The sequence below is a fragment of the Meles meles genome, chromosome 4, assembly GCF_922984935.1.
Source record: "Meles meles chromosome 4, mMelMel3.1 paternal haplotype, whole genome shotgun sequence".
Classification (NCBI taxonomy): domain Eukaryota; kingdom Metazoa; phylum Chordata; class Mammalia; order Carnivora; family Mustelidae; genus Meles; species Meles meles.
In genome coordinates, this window is record NC_060069.1 from 31,019,047 (window position 1) to 31,037,411 (window position 18,365).

An 18,365-nucleotide genomic window follows, 5' to 3' on the forward strand; every position below is an offset into this window, starting at 1 on the left:
TGTCTCTGGAAGCCTTTGTAGTCAACCATGTGAGATCGATGGAGGAGGCAGATCCAGGAATGGGGATTGCTTCTATAGAAGTGGTCTCCCCTGCTAGCGTTTCTGGTGAGATACAATGAGTCTTCTTTTTCCGTTGATGGAAAACAGTGGCCCAATTGGATGCTAATCTGCTCAAAGACCATTTTCACTACTAAAACATATGAACATCTAGGCTGAAGGGAAGCTGCTCCTTGTCCCCTGGTGGCATAGGGACTAGCAATGGATTCATGAAAGTAGGAATGGGAGAAGGCTGTTGAAAATGGTTTTATAAAAGAAGGCATGTAACTGGGGGCACGTGGGTGGCTCAGTGGGTTAAAGCCTCTGCCTTCAGCTCAGGTCATGATCCAGGGTCCTGGGATCGAGCCCCGCATGGGGTTCTCTGCTCAGGGGGGAGCCTGCTTCCTCCTCTCTCTCTCTGCCTGTTTCTCTCTGCCTACTTGTGATCTCTGTCAAATAAATAAATAAAATCTTTAAAAAAAAAAAAAAGAAGGCATGTAATTGAGTTGTGAGGCCCATGAGGAGGGGGAGAGTTTCTTTAGTTTTGTCAGTGTCCTTTGGTTAGAAAACTTTTAAGTGGGAAATTGATTTCAAGCTGATAGTTCTCAGAGAATGAATGCCAAAGGGCCCTAGGATAGGCCATGGTGTTCTTTTTTTTTTTTTTTCCTTTTCAGCCTAACAGTATTCATTGTTTTTGCACCACACCCAGTGCTCCATGCAATACGTGCCCTCCCTATTACCCACCACCTGGTTCCCCAACCTCCCACCCCCCACCCCTTCAAAACCCTCAGGTTGTTTTTCAGAGTCCATAGTCTCTCATGGTTCATCTCCCCTTCCAATTTCCCTCAACTCCCTTCTCCTCTCCATCTCCCCATGTCCTCCATGTTATTTGTTATGCTCCACAAATAAGTGAAACCATATGATACTTGACTCTCTCTGCTTGACTTATCTCACTCAGCATAATCTCTTCCAGTCCCATCCATGTTGCTACAAAAGTTGGGTATTCATCCTTTCTGATGGAGGCATAATACTCCATAGTGTATATGGACCACATCTTCCTTATCCATTCATCCGTTGAAGGGCATCTTGGTTCTTTCCACAGTTTGGCAACCATGGCCATTGCTGCTATAAACATTGGGGTACAGATGGCCATGGTGTTCTGTTAACCTATCTGGACACCACCCATGACCCTGACTGGATACCCTAACCATGCTTGAACTGACAGTGACACACTCCAGAGGGCATTATTTGCCTGGTGGTTTGTGATTTCCCTGTCACGGAGTTCCCAAGCCCTATTCCTGGTGGTGGGCATGGCTTTACTCCATATCATATGTCATGTTGGTCTGCCTGTCCCTCTGTTGGCCAGGCTTCTGCTGGAAAAGAGAGAATGGGAGGGGGTAGGAGGTGGGAGGCAGAAATGGCAGTCAGAGGCTGTTTCCTCAATGGTCTGAGATCTAGATGGAGACTTGCAAAATCCTACAAATCTGCAATTACAGCCTTTTTCCAAAAAATACCCTTCATTCTGTAAATTATACCTCAGTTTTAAGAATGGTATTTCAGGGCAGATATGAATTAATCTTCTGTGTTCATCTGTCACCTAAAAGGTGATCAGATTTAAAAAACAAAACAAAACAAAACAAAAAACAAAAAATGGAAGCAGAGAGCCACTTACAACCATTTCTCCTCTTGGATTTGGTCTTTGGATTTTTCAAGTTCCCAAGACCTCAGTTCTTTAGCCTTGTGGACTGACAGTGGCTGGATATTCTATCAAAAAAGATCCATTTCTTTTACTGTGAAATGATAGATTGTTTAAATTGTTTGAATTGTTTCTGTCCCTAAAGGGAAATCTGTGTGTGTGTGTGTGTGTGTGTGTGTGTGCAGAACCAGCATTTTTGACAGCTTGGGTTTATAACAAGAGAGATGGAATACTGTGGGGTTTTGTTGTTGTTTTTTTATTTGCTTATTTTATTTGTTTTTGAAGGAAGAAGGGGAAGAAGGGAAATTTGAGGATAAAACATGATGAAGGACTCAGGGAAGAAAATAGAAATGGGTTTTTCTTTTTAATTCTGTAAAATACATGCTACATAAAATTTACCATCTTAGCCGTTTTTCAGTGGTATTAAGTATATTCACAGAATTGTGCAACCAGTTACCACCATCGATCTCCAGAAGTCTTTCTATTTTGCAAAACTGAAACTCTGTGCCTGTTAAACACTAACTCCCCTCCAGTCCCTGGCAACCACCATTCTACATTGGTTTGCTATGTATTTGACTGCTAGGTGCCACATTTAAGTGGAATCATACAGTATTTATCTTTTTGTGACTGATTCATTTCCCTTAGCAGAATGACTTCAAGGTTTATCTACATTGCAGCATGTGTCAGGAGTCCCTTCCTTTTTAAGGCTGAATAAGTCTAGTTCCATACAAAATTTTTACAATATTATTGACTGTATTCCCTATTCTGTACATTACATTCCCATGTCTTTTTTTATTTTATAACTTAAGGATTGCACCTCTTAATTCCCTTCACCTATTTCATCCATCCCCCATCTCCCATTCCCCTCCCTCTGGCAACCATCAGTTTGTTCTCTGTTTCTAGGCATCTATTTTGTTGTTTGTTTTGCCTTTTAGATTCCATATATAAGTGAAATCATACAGTATTTGTTTTTCTCTGTCTAATTTTACTTAGCATAATACTCTCTGGTCTATCTTTGTTGTCATGAATAGCAAGATTTCATTCTTTTTTTTAAGGTGGAGTACTATTCCCTTGTGCATATATACCACATCTTTATCTGTTTATCTGATGATGGACATTTAGATTGCTTCCATATGTTGGCTATTGTAAATAATGCTGCATTGAATGTAGCGGTATATATGTCTTTTCAAATTAGTGTTTTGGTTTTGTTTGGTTAAATACCCAGAAGTGGAATTGCTGGATCATGTAGTACTTCTATTTTTAATTTTTAAAGGAACCTCTACACTGTTTTCCTTTGTGGCTGAACCAATTTACATTCCCATCTACCGTGCACAAGGACTCCCTTTTCTCTGCATCCTTGCCAACACTTGCTTCTTGTCTTTTTGATAATGTTCATTGTGATAAGTGTGAGATGATATCTCACTGTGGTCTTGATTTGCATTTTCTTCATGATTAGTGACCTTAAGTGTCTCTTTGTGTGCCTGTTGACCATCTGTACATCTTCTCTAGGAAAATGTCTATTCAGGTCTTCTGCTCATTTTTAATAAAATTGTTTGCTTGATATTGAGTTGTAGGGGTTTTAAAAATATATTTTAGATGTTATCCTCTGGGGGCTTTGGGGTATAGCATTTGCAGATATCGTCTCCATTTCGTAGGTTGCCTTTTTCATTTTGTTGATGATTTCCTTTGCCCTGCAAAAGCTTTTCACGTTGATGTAGCTCCATTTGTTTACTTTTGCTTTTGTTGTCCTTATCTGGAGAGACAGAACCAAACAAATATTGCTAAGACCAATGTCAGAGAGCTTACTGCCTAAGTTTTCATCTAGAAATTTTATGCTTTCGGTTCTTATGTTTAAGTCTTTAAATCCATTTTGAGTTTATTTTTATATATGGTGTAATTCTTTGTTGTTATTAAGTTGTATATTCTGGGTATTAACCTCTCATCAGATATATGATTTGCAAATATTTTCTTCTAGAAGTTGTATAGTTTCTGCTCTTGCCCTTAGCTATTTAATCCATTTTGAGTTAATTTTTGTACATAGTGTAAGGGAGGGGTCCAACTTCATTTTTTTGCATGTGGGTATTGAACTTTCCCAGCACCATTTGTTGAAAAGACTGTCCTTTTCCTGCTGAATAGTCTTGGCTTCTTTTTTGAAAATCATTTAACTATATATGCTAGGGCTTATTTCTGGGCTTTCTGTTCTATTCCAGTGGTCTATATGTCTGTGTTTATACCAGCTACACACTGTTTGGATTACTTTTGCTTTGTGATAAGTTTTGATATAAGAAACTATGAGATCTCCAACTTTTTCTTTTTCAAGATTGTTTTGGCTATTCAGGGTCCCTTGAAATTTCACATGAATTTCAGGATAGATGTTTTTATTTCTGCAAAGAATGTCATTGCGATTTTAATAGGGATTGCACTGAATCTGTAGTTGACTTAGTAGTACAAACATCTTAATAGTATTAAGTCTTCAGACCTATGAATATAGGTTATGGAAAGATCCCGTTTTCAGCCTTGTCACTTATTCTCTTTGTTCCTTTGCCATCATCCCCTTCAGTACACCACAGTGACAACTCTAGAGTAGTGGTGACAAAATAACAGTGACAACTTCCATTCCTAAGGTCCCAGGTTGGCTAAAATGACTCTCAGGAATATGGCTGTAGAGCTGGGCATTGAGTAGCACTTTTACAATTTTATCTGTGGGCCTGTTTCTCAGAAATTCTAACTACGAGAACTCGCTTAAGGAACCTACTACTCTGAACTGTGGTTTGCTGACAATCAGAATGTTGAATGTCACATGCAAATGGAATAACTGCATAAAGGCCAGATAAGACAAAATGGGCTCTCTGCTGTTCACACTACTTACCATGTTCCTTCTTGTTCTGAATGATTTGCTTTATAGGTATGTTTTCACTGGGATTTATATTTTTGAAGCTTTGATAAAAATATTAGCAAGAGGTTTCATTCTGGACGAGTTTTCTTTTCTTCGAGATCCATGGAACTGGCTGGACTCTGTTGTCATTGTAACAGCGTAAGAATGTCAACGTTGTTTATTGAGGAAACTCGGGGTGGGGAAGAAGCTCCTTGGCTTCCACCAAGACTTTGTGTGGGTCCATGTGAGTAACTGTGTCCTAATAATGCCAAGAGCTCTGAGTGCAGTGTTAATTGGCCCTGAACAGCACCGTGCAGGCGATTGGCCAGAGGTCTCCAGTGTGAATCCATTTCTAGGCCACATTCATGCTCTCATTCTTTCAACGATTCACTTCCCAAACACTGGCCTATTATGGGCCAAGTTCTGTGCAAGATACAGGGGTTGTGATAATGAAAACAAAACAAAACAAACAGACATGGTTCTCACCCTCTTGAAGCTCACAGTCCAGATGGGAAGAGAGAAAATTAACAACCGTCACAATCTGGTAGGGTGAGTGCTAGGACAGGAATTGGGCATAAATTCGGCTGTCAGAACATGTAGGAGGAACCACAGAGTCTTAAAAATCTTTGGCTACTGCAAGCTCTCAAGGAGGTTTTTTTTTTTTTTTCCATTTTCTCCTAGAAGTTTTATAGATTTAGCTCTTACATTTTAGTCCATGGTCCATTATAAGTTACTATTATGTATATTGTATATGACATAAGGTGAGAGTTGAAGTTCCTCCTGTAGAAAAGGACATCAGTTTGGCATCTGAGTGGTGAAACAGAGTCAGCAAAATAAAGAAAAAGAACAACAATGGCTCCTTGCCAGCACAATAATAATAAACCTAACATTACTTAGTTTGTGCCAGCCATTGTTTTAAGCACTTTGCATATGTTTTCCTATTTAATATTCACAAAAGCCCTTTGGAGTAGATACTATTAATATCAGAGTTTTATCCTTGAAATTCAATGATTGGGCAGTGCTGGCTGTTGAGAAGTGGTGTAGTGCAGTGGTGAGGGCTCTGGAGTCAGACTGCCTGTGTTTCTTCTCGGCTTGGCCACATAGTGAGACCTCAGGGAAGTGCTCTGGACCTGGAATTTGGTAGTCAAAAAGTATTTTGATTGATTTTGTTATCAATGGATGTATCCACAACTGCATACTATTTCAAGGAATCCTCAACTCTCTCCAGATGTAACAGTTAGCACAGCCTCCTTTGCAATCTGTGGTCCATAGCAATAGAGAATGGTATTACCAGACCTCCTGATGAGTTGGGAAGGTGAGGCCCCAAATTCCACCATGCTTGTTTGTGGCCTTTGTGGAGATATACAGTGTGGCTGTAGGACCGAGAGTAGGCCCAGACTTCTCCTGTGCTTTGTCTTACAGGTTTGCAACATACATACCAGCAGCCAGGAAAAACAGCTTTGGTCTGTCATCCCTGCGTACCTTCCGAGTGTTCAGAGCTTTGAAAGCAATTTCAGTGGTTTCAGGTAAATCACTCTGATTTTCAACACTGCCTCTTAGAAGGAGGAATGTTCTTTTATATTTAAAATTTCTCAAGATGTCATATAAACCCAAAACCAAACAAATTCTGCTTTACTCATTTATTTGATCACTTAACAAATGTGTATTTGAGCATATGTCTAGACACTGTGCTAGCTGCTTGAGGTATACCATAAAGTGAGTGAACAGACAGAGGTCTCTGTGCTCATGGAGTTTACATTCTGGGTTGGGATGGGGAGAGAGACACCAAGCAATAACTGTAATTAAGAGGTAACTAGCTGTCCTGTTTAGGAAGTGATATGTGCCATGGAAAAATAAAAAGGAAAAGTAAACAGTATGAGGGCTACTGGAAGTCACAGGGATTCAGGGATGCAGGATGCAGTTTTCAATAGAGTAGTCAAAATAGGGGTCCCTGGGGAGGGGAGATGGGAGTGGATTTGGAGTCAGTGAGACAGTTTCATAGGCAGATACATGGGAAAGAGTGTTCTGCGCACTAGCAACAGTCAGTAGACTGGGCAGAGACTGAGGAATAGAAAGGATAGACTGAGGGGCCACCTGGTAGAGGAAGGACCACATAGGTGAAGGGGAGGCACATAACCACTAGGAGGATTTGGGCTGTGCTCTGAGATAAATGGGAGCCACGTGAGGACTTCGAGCAGAGGAGTCACATGATCTGGCAGGGGTTTTAGTTTTGATTTGTTTTTATGGAAGTACAGGTGACCCACAATGTTACATTACTTTCAGGTGTACAACACAGGGATTCAACAATTCTATAAATTATGCTGTTCTCACTACAGCTGTAGCTCCCATCTGTCACCATATGATGCTACTACAATACCATTGACAATATTCCCTATGCTGTACCTTTCGTCCCCATGACTTATTTCTTCTGAAACTTACGCTTCCCACTCCCTTTCCCCCTTTTGCTCACCCCCTTCTCCCAACCCCCTGGCAACCACCAGTTTGTTCTCTGTATTTATGAGTTTCCATTTTGTTTTGTTTGTTCATGTGTTTTGTTTTTGAGATTCTACTTGTAAGTGAAATCATGCAGTATTCGTCTTTCTCTGTCTGACTTATTTCACTAAGCTTAATACCCTCTAGGTCTATCCATTGTTGTTGTTGCAAATCGCTATATCTCATTCTTTTTTATGGCTAAGTAATATTCCACTGTGTGTGTGTGTGTGTGTGTGTGTGTGTGTGTGTGTGTGTGTGTGTGTACACACATCTTCTTTATCCATTAATCTGACAGGTTTTAGGTGGACTACTCTGGCTGTTGTATGGAGAATAGAATATGGGGGAGCAAAGGTAGAAGCAGAAAGATGAGATAGGAGGCTTGATGATCATCATGGAAATGTGCCACTCACATCTCCTGCTGCAGGGAGCATAGCTGACTGATGATCCCAGCTGCCACATCTCTGGATTCACAACTGTATTCATGTTCATGCCAAGATCATACTTTCCCTGCATGTCAGGGGGACTAGTGAAGGCCCATTCCTAAAGGATAAAGTCCTGAAGGACTTAAGCTCAGGGGCTCCTCGGGAGCAAACCCGGTTAAGACTCTCTCCCAGTGGCTCTATAGTCTGAGGCTTTTCTTGTCCAGTTCTGCTTCCTTACCACTCTCCTTTCCCAGGTGTCAGCCCCGTGTCATACTCTGATGTTTTCCCTGCCAGCTGTACTTGCTTCCCCTTCTTCTTTGCAGGCATGTCACCCAACAGATCTCTTGCACTTCTGGTCCCAGAATATCTGCTTCTCAGAGAACCCAAAATGACACAAGAGGCCATTGTTAAAGAGATGGTTGTGCTCTCAGATCAGTTGGTGATAGAGGAGTTGGTAGACAGTGGTCTGACTCTATGAATTTGAAGGTAGAAACAGTAGGATTTCCTGATGGGATGATTGTATGTGTGCTGTGAGCAAAAGAAAAGAGTCAAGGATGAGTCAAGGTTTTTGGCCTGAGTGACGAGAAGGATGGAGTCATTGCAGACTGACACAGAAAATGCAACCTGCATTTTCTAAGAAGTCAGATAACCTGACTATGGAAGACAGAAGACATACATCTCTTTAAAAAATAATTAAATCTTCATTTCAGAGTCTTATCAGGAAACTAGTTTTACATAAGCTTGTTTCCCCCCAAAAGTCAGAGAGGAACCCTTTCCTGTATTTTCCTTCTGTTTGTGAGTGTTGAGCTTTAGACATAGGACTAAAAAAAAAACCCATGTGAGATATACAGCTGATATACAGAAATACAGCTCCTCTGTGAGAGGAACAGGTCTGGAGGTTGGATAAAAAGTTAGCTTTGGACGTGTTCTGTTTGAGATGGCTGTGAGACATCAAATAGAAGTATGAAGTAGGTAATGAGGTCTACAGGTCTGGAGTTCCAGACAGCAGCTTGGGCTGGAGATATCATTTTGGAAATCAGGAGCCTATAGATGATACTTGGAGCCATGAAATCTGATGAGATCACCAAGAGAGTGAGCCTAGATGAAAAATAGAAGAGAGCTAAGGACAAAGTCCCAGGTCACTACCACCTTAAAGGTGAGGGGAGAAAGGAAGAAACCAGCAAAGGGGATAAGCAGGAGCCTCCAGAAAGTAAGAGGGAGATGTAGATCCTGGAAGCCATGTAAAGAAGGTGTTCTGTGAATCAAGATGAATCTAAGGATGGGTTGTGAATATGAACCAGATTGAATGTCCCAGTTTGTCCTGCAGCCTCCTCCTTGTGTGGCATCGCACTTCATGGAAGGCTCATTTGCTGCAGGTTTGGCCTTCCATTTGGTGTCCCTTTCTGTTCTTAAGTCTACCAGTCATGATTTATACCAATTAGTTGAAATGTTGCCACTTTGTGTCATCTCACAGATTGTAAGTCTTGTCTGGTTGCTTAACTCTCCAGCTATGCTGAGAGCAGAGCCCCTGACTCAGTGGTGTACTGGGGCTGACTTGTTTTGGTGCCTCAGCAGCAGATTGTGCATGTTCTTTTCCAGCTCTGCATCCAGTGATATCCTGTAGTTTAGCTTGAAACCAGCAAGGTGAGAGGGCTCTGTGGAGGAAGAAATTTTGCTACAAAATTCAGCAAAGAAGTCTGTAAATGCTACAGATGGGACTTTCCCTGCACACACACTCCTCCCCTACAGAGAAAGCTTTTTTTTTTTTTTTTTAAGGACTTATTTATTTTAGAGAGAGAGAGAGTTTGAGCTGTGGGTGGGGGGGGAGGTGGGCAGAAGGAGCAGAGGGTTAGAGAGAGAGAATCCCAAGCTGACTCCGTGCTGAGTGCAGAGCCTGACATGGGGCTTGATCTCATGACCCTGAGATCATGACCTGAGCAGAAATCAAGAGTCGGATGCTTAACCGTCTGAGCCACCCCGGCACCTCCAGAGAGCTGATTTTAAACATTTACCATTGTACCACAAAGTTGTCTTTCTTATGTTGTAACTTGGTAGCCTAGCAGTGTGCCATGGACACAATAGGTGCTTAGTAAATATTTCTTGAATTTTAAAAAAAAACTATTTTAAGTAATAATCTGAGTTTTTCCCAACTAGAATATTCTCATTATCTTGTTCCAGACAGAGCTCCTCCTTCTAGCTCCCTGCCCCCCAATTTAGCACTGTCTATGGCACCTTCCATGCCTTGCAGTAGGTAGTGACTACTGAATGTTAAATACAGGTTTGTCTCCTCTAGGGGGGCCTCCTTTTGGTCTTGGTGCTACATGGAATCCCCAGCTGTGAGGTGTCTGCACAAGTGTAATCAAGTTGTATGGGATGTTTCTACTCGGAGTCTTCTCACTAACTCTTCAGAACAACCCTGTGGCAGACACCAGGCCGGATGAAAAGGCTGAGCTAGACTGGTGGACTACTCAGTGCCATGCAGCTTCTCAGGCAGAGTTAGAACCAGAACCCATGGCATCAGAATCCTAGGCCAGGCCAATTTCTGATTCCAGCCTGCAGTTGGGTGACGTTTGAGGTCCTGGCCGTTTCCTCCCTGCCCCTCCCATGCGTCTGCTGTGTGTGTGAGTGGGCACTTATCCCCACACCGGTCTTTCTCCTCCCCAGGTCTGAAGGTCATTGTTGGGGCCTTGCTGCGCTCTGTGAAGAAGCTTGTTGATGTGATGATTCTGACTCTCTTTTGCCTCAGCATCTTCGCCCTGGTAGGTCAGCAGCTCTTCAAGGGAAGTCTGAACCAGAGATGTATCCATAAGGACTGTGAGAATATTGATAACCTTGATGGTAAATATTTCCACCTTTCACACCTTGGTCTATTCATGGTTAACCTTTATTGTCATCACTAATACTGTCTATAGATCTGCATTACAGAGTCTCTTAGGAGCAAGGATGACTTCATCCATCCAGAGTTCTCATGTGGGTACATGTGTTTCTTAGAGAACTGCTTTGTTCTTTGAGTTTCCATGGAGAAGGCAAAGCCTGCAGCCACAGCCACATAAGTGGTATCAGCTCCTATCCCTTCCCCTGTGGATCTGCGCAATTCTTTGTCATGTTTTGCAGAAGTCTTCAGAATGCCTGGATTTGTCCAGCAACTTCCCAGCCCTCCTCCTTGGGTATTTTCTCCAATGATATCACTTTTTTCTGCTGCATCCTCTCCATACTGAGGTCAATCCTAGAGCAATTTCATGTGTCCTGGATCTCATGTGGCTAACCTCTCTCCATTATTGTCTTGGTTTATGCACTTCTCATGGGCTGAGTCTGTGTCCAGCTTCCCCCTGGGCATGGCCTCTGGTTCAGTTTTATGCACTGAGAGGCCTCGGGGGCATGGTGGTGTCACTAATTCCTCCTCCTCCTCCTTCTACCTTCCTCCTTACCCTCCTTTTCTCTTGCTCCTTCCTCGGGCTTAGGCTCTGGTTCCTCTCTGGCCATCTGCTTTGATCATTTCAGAGGATTCCAAACCATTTGTTTCAACCAGATCTGGCATATTTGCTATTCTCTTTCCCTTCAGGTTTTTTTTTAAAAATCTGAGTTTATGATTCTTTCCTTCTCAGAAAATTGCTTTGAAAAGAAAACTTCCTCTGAATTCAGAATGTGTGGCACCTGGATGGGTAGCAGGTAAGAAGTTCATATCTCCATTTTTCTCCCAAGTACAGTGCTGGTGGACCTTTTTGGGGATAATGTGGCAGACCATCTTCATCTAATGACTTTTGGAGCAGTGATGGCAGTAGGCAAATAGTACTGATTAGGCAAACAGTATTTAGGCAAGTTTAGACATGCATTATTAAGTTATTAATAATTCACTATTATAAGTGTGAATAACAAAATCAATCAATTAATTTAAAAATTAATAATAGAATGATACACTTAATTATAATTAATATTTTAATAATTATTTCCAAGTGTTTAGAGCAGCTTTCTCCCCAAGTCATGTTGAATTTATAACTGAAGAAACCTACTGAAAATGTGATCATTTGTTGATCGCCACTGCCTCTAATTTCATATACGGTTGTATATGTGTGTTCATACATGTTCGCCCCAGTGGTTCATAGCTCTCTGGCCCTTTGTGGACACCCTTCTTTCTTCCAGAGTATCAGTGCTCTCTGTGGTGCGAAATTCAATTCAGAATGATTTATTGAGTACATTTCAAATCAAGATAATATGCTAGTCACTCTGATAAAATAGGCTAAAAATTTGTTCCTCAATAACAAACATGTATCAAAGGCTGAGAGCAGGTCAGACTCTGTGCTCGGCCCAAAGAATGTGAATATGAACTAGAGATCACTTCTCTCTTGAATCTGGCATCTCATAGGAAGGAGAGAAAGTGTGTTTTACTCCTTCAAAGTGTGATGAGTGTTTTAAGAGAGATGTATAGGTACTGAGAGAAATTGAACAGAGGGTATAACCCTGTCTGTAAAATGAGGGAAGTGCCTTCTAATGCTACCTGGGACGGTCATAGGTTCAGATTTGGTCAAACTCACAAGACATCATAGGGTTTAGTGTAATACAAGGTCCACTGAATTCTCTAAAATGATCCTTGACAGGACACACTGCCTCTACGGTGCTTTCATTTAATGAGGGGACCAACAGCTGTCATATACAGTGCTTCCTTGACCCCATACAGGGCAGGTACGGTTACTGCAGGCAAAAATCCAAGGTGGGGTGGGCCACTTGGACACATAGCCATGGTAGCTTTGGCTTCCAGCTGGTCCTTATTGTGTCCTCATCTCTTTAAGCTTGTTTAACAATCATAGCTCTCTAATCTAGGTGTAGTCCCAAAGCTCAGGAGTTGTATAGAAGACGAACTCCTAGAACATGACCTTCCCCATTGATCATAACATGGTGGTTTCCAAGGTCTAAGGTCATAGGTCACCTTCATAGGCAACTCTCTGTCTAGGGCCCAGGCCTGGTTTTCAGCCTTTACTCTCTGCCTCCTTCCCTAAGAGCCACAGTGTGGTGACTGGTGACCACAGTGTGGATCTAAATCATAAGTAGGGGGTTCTGGTAGGTGCGGAGACAGAGTGAACAATTTCAGTCCCTAGAATAGGAAGGGGGAAGACTTTGGGTGTGAGGCCATGAGATCAGAGGCAGTAAGAAGCCCAGCAGCTTGTTAGGCAGAGAGGTAGTTTACAAGAATTGACTCTGCAAGACCTGGTAGCCCATCAGTGCCAAATATTTTGACATTGATCACAAAGGAAACAAGACCTGAGCAGATTAGTTGTTTGTAAAAGTCACTATGGCTGCTACATGGAGAATGGATGCATAGAGTGGATGAGACAGCCACTTAGAAGACTAGGTTGATACAGATGAAAATCATGAAACAGTGCAGTGGAGATGATGAGAAATGGATGGATGAATTCCAAACACATTTAAGAGACAGAAAGAACAAGATTGTGAATTGGAGATGGGGGTTAGATGTACACTGTGCACAAGTGCGCGTGTGGGAGGGTGGTGGGATGTTTTGAGGGGAGAAAACTGTTAGAGGTGTTTCTCTTGCTTCTGGGATGAGTTACTGGTGATGTCTTTGCCAAGATGGAAATGCTGGAGGAGAGCTTTAATCACATGTGTATGTTGACAGGAAGGCATATCCAGACAAGGGGATATTGGGCAAAACAAGCTAATACTTTGAATGGTGACCAGGAAGTAACATAAATTAAGTATGTTAGGCTCAGCCCTTATAGGTTCCTTGAAGATAAGGGCGCTGGGACTTCACAGGGTTTCCCTGAGGTCTGGTGGGGAAGAGGACACAATGGATGTCTTCCTTCTGAATCACCCTAATGCAAAGCCTACCACTCACTGAGGGCTACTCTGCCCACTAAGCAAATTCCCAATCAACTTGTCAGGATCTCTGATTAAATGCTACTGAACGGCCCAAGCTCCCCAGATAGCTGAAGGAAGTGTTTGGCATAAAGGGGGTTGAGGTAAAGAAACAGGGAAAATGAACGTTGTCATAGTTCAGGCAGCTAATACAAAGTACTGTAGACAGGGTGACTTATAAACAGCAGAAATTTCTTTCTTCACAGTTCCTGAGGTTGGATGTCCAAGATCAGGGCACCAGTTTGGTTGGGTTCTAATGAGGGCGGTCTTCTGGGCTGTAGGTGGCAGTCTTCTCTGTTGTGTCCTCAAATGGCAGAAAGTGAGCTCTGTGGGGTCTCTTTTATGAGGGTGTGACTCCTATCATGAGGGCTCCACCCTCCTGCCCTAATCACCACCCACAGACACACCTCCCAACAGCATCACCCTGGAGATTAAGATTGCAATGCAAGAATTTCAGAAGGATCCGAACATTCAGGCCCTAAGAGCTGTGGACAAAATAACAGTTCAGAGAGAGAACTCAAAAGGACTTTTAAAACTTTAAATAGGGTCCTCAGTAAAAATTAAGAGAGATATTGTATACATAAAAATAAAAATAGCTCATTATGAAAAAGGAACGACTGTTCCTTTTCACTAAGTCACTAAGCAAGACAGATTTTTTTTTGTAACATGATTACAAAAAATCAATACTAAAATTAAAAGATCAAGTAGAGGAAATAGTCCAGAAAGTAGCAACAAAAGAGACAGAAAATTATGAGAATAAATATCAAACCAGAAGTTCCAACTTTTGACTAGATAGAAATTCCTGAAATAGGGCACAGAAAAAAACAAAAGGGAGAAAATTAGCAATGCCACAATACGGAGAATTTTCCTGAGCTCGAGGATGCAAGTCCCTCACCATCCCATAAAGTGCCCAACATAATGAGTGAAGAAGGTCCCTGCCAAGTGCCTTATTATGGCCTTTTGGGGAAAAGATTCTAAAACCAAAGAGAAAAAGGTCATCCACAAAGGAACAAAAATCAAAATGGCATCAGAATTCTCGATAGCATCACAGGATAATAACTGCACAGTTCCTCCATATTTCTAAGGAAAAAATATTTTCAAATCAGATTTCTACTTCTGGCCAATCAATCAATCAGCTCTGAGGTAGAAAAAGATATACTCATATATGCAAAGATCTCCCTCTCGTCTTAAGAAGCCACTTGAGATTTGTTCCAGAAAAATGAGATAGTAAAACTTGGAAAAAGCAACACACAAAAACAAAGAAAAAAAATGTATCCAACTCCAGAAAGCATAGACTCAGGCCACAGTATTTCTTTGGGAAGAGGAATATAAGTAGTGATAAAGTTGGATGGGATGTTGAGGAGCTAACCCTCATCTTCGCAGGAACTTAATCACCAAGGACTAAAGTTGGTATATATCAGCGTGAATGTTATCTTTAAAGATATGGACATATGGGGTGCCTGGGTGGCTCAGTGGTTTAAGCCTCTGCCTTCGGCTCAGGTCATGATCCCAGGGTCCTGGGATCGAGTCCTGCATCAGGCTCTCTGCTTGGCGGGGAGCCTGCTTCCTCCTCTCTCTCTCTCTCTCTCTCTCTCTCTCTGCTTGCCTCTCTGCCTACTTGTGATCTCTCTCTGTCAAATAAATAAATAAAATAAAATAAAATAAAAGATATGGACATAAAAGTGTTCCAGGTTGTTGACTTTGCAGTAAGTAAATGATGGTTAAAGAATGATGGAATGGTTTTCATTACAAGCCTCTTGGTGCCACATGATTTTTAAACCACATGCATGTATTACTTTGATCAAAATAGTATACTTATCAAAAATGAAGAAAGTACCTACCCTTAGTATTATCTGAGAAATGCATTTAACAATGTGTGCTTTAGTGATGTGGGTGAAGACCTATGGGCAAGCGATATACTGTTTGTAAAGTAAGACCCAAATGTTTATGAGAACAAAAGACTGTTAACAACGGAAACCTTACATCTTCATCATTAGCTGAGCAATTAAATAAATCATAGAACTGTAAGAAATGAAAAGAAATATTTCCTTGTATGCTCATGTGGAAAGACCTCCAAGCTATATTGTTCCATGAAAAAAGCAAGGCACAAGAGAGTAGTCAAAGCACACTCCCAAGTATGTATTGTAAAAGATGTGTACTGGTACATATGTGCTTCTCTTTTTTTTTTTTTTAAAGATTTTATTTATTTATTTGACAGAGAGAGAGATCACAAGTAGGCAGAGAGACAGGCAGAGAGAGAGGAAGGGAAGTAGGCTCCCAGCTGAGCAGAGAGCCTGATGCGGGGCTCGATCCCAGGACCCTGAGATCATGACCTGAGCCGAAGGCAGCGGCTTAATCCACTGAGCCACCCAGGCGCCCCCATATGTGCTTCTCTTGCCTGTCATTACCACTAATTGTTCACTGTATCACTGCACTTAATTTTTAATGAAAAACTAAGAATATGAGCTTACTAATTAATCCATCTGGAAAGAGTCAGTGAGTGAAGGCTTGGCAGGCAGGTCATGGTCCCCCTACAGATACTCAGCACTCAGGGCTTTTCCATATGACCTCGCAGCCCTCAGAAAAGCCTTTGCCTTGGCGAGGATGGGTGGGGGTAGGAAGGAAACCAGCCTGCAGGGAATGTAATTCTTCCTCTGTTCCCTTGTTTCCATCTAGTGCCTGTTCTGAAAATTTTAAATGCACACACACCAAAAGGAATCCTGACTATAATTACACCAATTTTGACAACTTTGGCTGGTCTTTTCTTGGCATGTTTCGGCTTATGACCCAAGATTCCTGGGAGAAGCTTTATCAACAGGTTATTTAATTATTCTCTCTCTCTTGTTCTCCTCCCCTTCCCTTCTCCCTTCCTCCTCCCCTCCTCCATAGCTCATCTATCTTTCTGTCATTTATTCATAACTTACCATCTACCCTCCTTCTCTGTCATCTGTTCCTCATCCTCAATAGTTGTACTGTTAAATTCTACCTTAGATATTCTGTTAGAACCATCAAAAACCGGGCGCCTGGGTGGCTCAGTGGGTTAAAGCCTCTGCCTTTGGCTCCGGTCATGATCCCAAGGATTAAGCCCCACATCGGGCTCTCTGCTCAGCGGGGAGCCTGCTTCCCGCCCCCACCCCCGCCTGCCTCTCTGCCTGCTTGTGATCTCTGTCTGTCAAATAAATAAAATCTTTAAAAAAAAATTTAAAAAAAAGAAAAAGAAACATCAAAAACCATCTCCTCCTCCTAGAAATGTTAGCCCTCTCTGGATTCCCTCCTACCCATAGTTCTACTACTAGTGCTTCCTTCAGTTTTCATGAAGCATTCCTTCTTCTCCTGCCTTGTAAGTTCTAAAATGCAGCTACCCTTGAGAAAGTTCTAACAAAGTACCACACCTTACATGGGAATGTAGGGATGGCATCTGCTCATTGACGGGCGTCAGGAGTCCCTGGGTGATGGGAGGCTATAGACGATACTGCGGACAGCTGACCCGAGCACTGCTGGGGGAGGATCTGTTGCTACTGTATCATGTCCCCTTGAGGTGACAGTCACCCCGCTATAGAGAAAGGCTGGAGAAGCAAGAGTGTGCTCTGTCCTTTGCAGACCTTGCGTGCCTCAGGGCTCTACTCAGTCTTCTTCTTTGTGGTGGTCATCTTTCTGGGCTCTTTCTACCTGATTAACTTAACCCTGGCTGTTGTCACCATGGCTTATGAGGAACAGAACAGAAATGTAGCTGCTGAGACAGAGGCCAAGGAGAAGATGTTCCAGGAAGCCCAGCGGCTGCTGAAGGAGGAGAAGGAGGTAGGGACCACGCAGTCTCACACAGTGAGGTCTGCTTGCGGGGTCGGGGGGAACCGCAGAGGCCGTGAGACCTGGTCTCAGAGCTTTCTCTACGGGTGCTTTTCTGAGAATTTAAGCCCTGTGAAGACAGGCTGTGCTGCTTTCTCTCACTACAATGTCCAGGCACAGAGCTCTTAAGAAACCTGGGCCTTCTAGGACAGATCCCAGACTGCTGGCTAGAAGATAAAACGTGCATATGTGTAAACTAAGGCTCTGCTGCAGGATTACTTATGGGAATCTGGAGATGTTTGTGTTCAAGGCCTTTGCCTGGGAGGGCTTGGGAAAACAGTAATGGTGCGCTTAAGACAGCAGCTGTGATCACCTCTCCCTTCTTGAAATTCCTGTCATATTTATAGCCCATTTTCATTGTTTCCTTGGTATCATTTTTCCAATTCTAAGATTTCAGGAATATGTTTTATACTCTTTCTTATCCTGCACAGAGATTTGTCGGTGGGGAGTCCATTAAGTTTAACACCTGCATTGTCAGGCACAAACTTTTATTGAGTGCCTAGCACATCCTGGACTCTGTGCTAAGGGTTAGTGATAGAGCTATGGAAGAGTTAACCTTGCTTCTGAGGTTGCATTTTCTGTGGATAAACAAACAGAGTATGTGCTCCTGATAAATAATAACAAAGCTAGCATATTCCACGTAGGTGATGAGCAATCTAAATGGTATGATGCTTCCAGAAGAGAGGAGAGAACACTCATGAAGGTCAGGTCATTTGCAGAATTCTTTGGGGAAGTATGATCTATTTATTAATTGCTTTTGTTCACTTTCTAAGGCTCTGGTTGCCATGGGAATTGACAGAAGTTCACTTAATTCCCTTGAAGCATCATCTTTTTCCCCAAAGAAGAGAAAGCTTTTTGGTAAAAGGAAAAGAAAGTCCTTTTTTTTGAGAGACTCTGGGAAAGACCAGCCTCCAGGATCAGATTCTGATGAAGATTCCACAAAAAAGGCAAGTCTTAGCCCAGGAATTAATGATACTATAGCACCGTTAGGGGAACAGGTCAAGTTGTCAGTCTAATTGAAAAGATTCCTTCATTCATTTACTCATTTATCCTCTCATCCATTTGTGCATACTTTCCCACGTCCATGTGTCTATTCAACTACCTATTTATTTCCAAGCTTCATTCGAAG

The 18,365-nt window shown here is 42.2% G+C and overlaps 1 protein-coding gene across 2 annotated transcripts in view; it reads left to right on the top strand.

Annotated features, from left to right (window-relative positions):
• The window catches only part of SCN11A (sodium voltage-gated channel alpha subunit 11), a 96,199-nt gene that overhangs the window by 16,359 nt on the left and 61,475 nt on the right, over positions 1 to 18,365 (top strand). For both annotated transcript variants that reach the window (XM_046003934.1, XM_046003935.1), the window contains exons 5-11: positions 4,638 to 4,766; positions 6,030 to 6,133; positions 10,187 to 10,360; positions 11,128 to 11,191; positions 16,067 to 16,208; positions 16,991 to 17,188; positions 18,010 to 18,183. In XM_046003934.1, the coding sequence (XP_045859890.1) occupies positions 4,638 to 4,766; positions 6,030 to 6,133; positions 10,187 to 10,360; positions 11,128 to 11,191; positions 16,067 to 16,208; positions 16,991 to 17,188; positions 18,010 to 18,183 (985 nt within the window). The remainder of the gene's footprint in view (positions 1 to 4,637; positions 4,767 to 6,029; positions 6,134 to 10,186; positions 10,361 to 11,127; positions 11,192 to 16,066; positions 16,209 to 16,990; positions 17,189 to 18,009; positions 18,184 to 18,365) is intronic.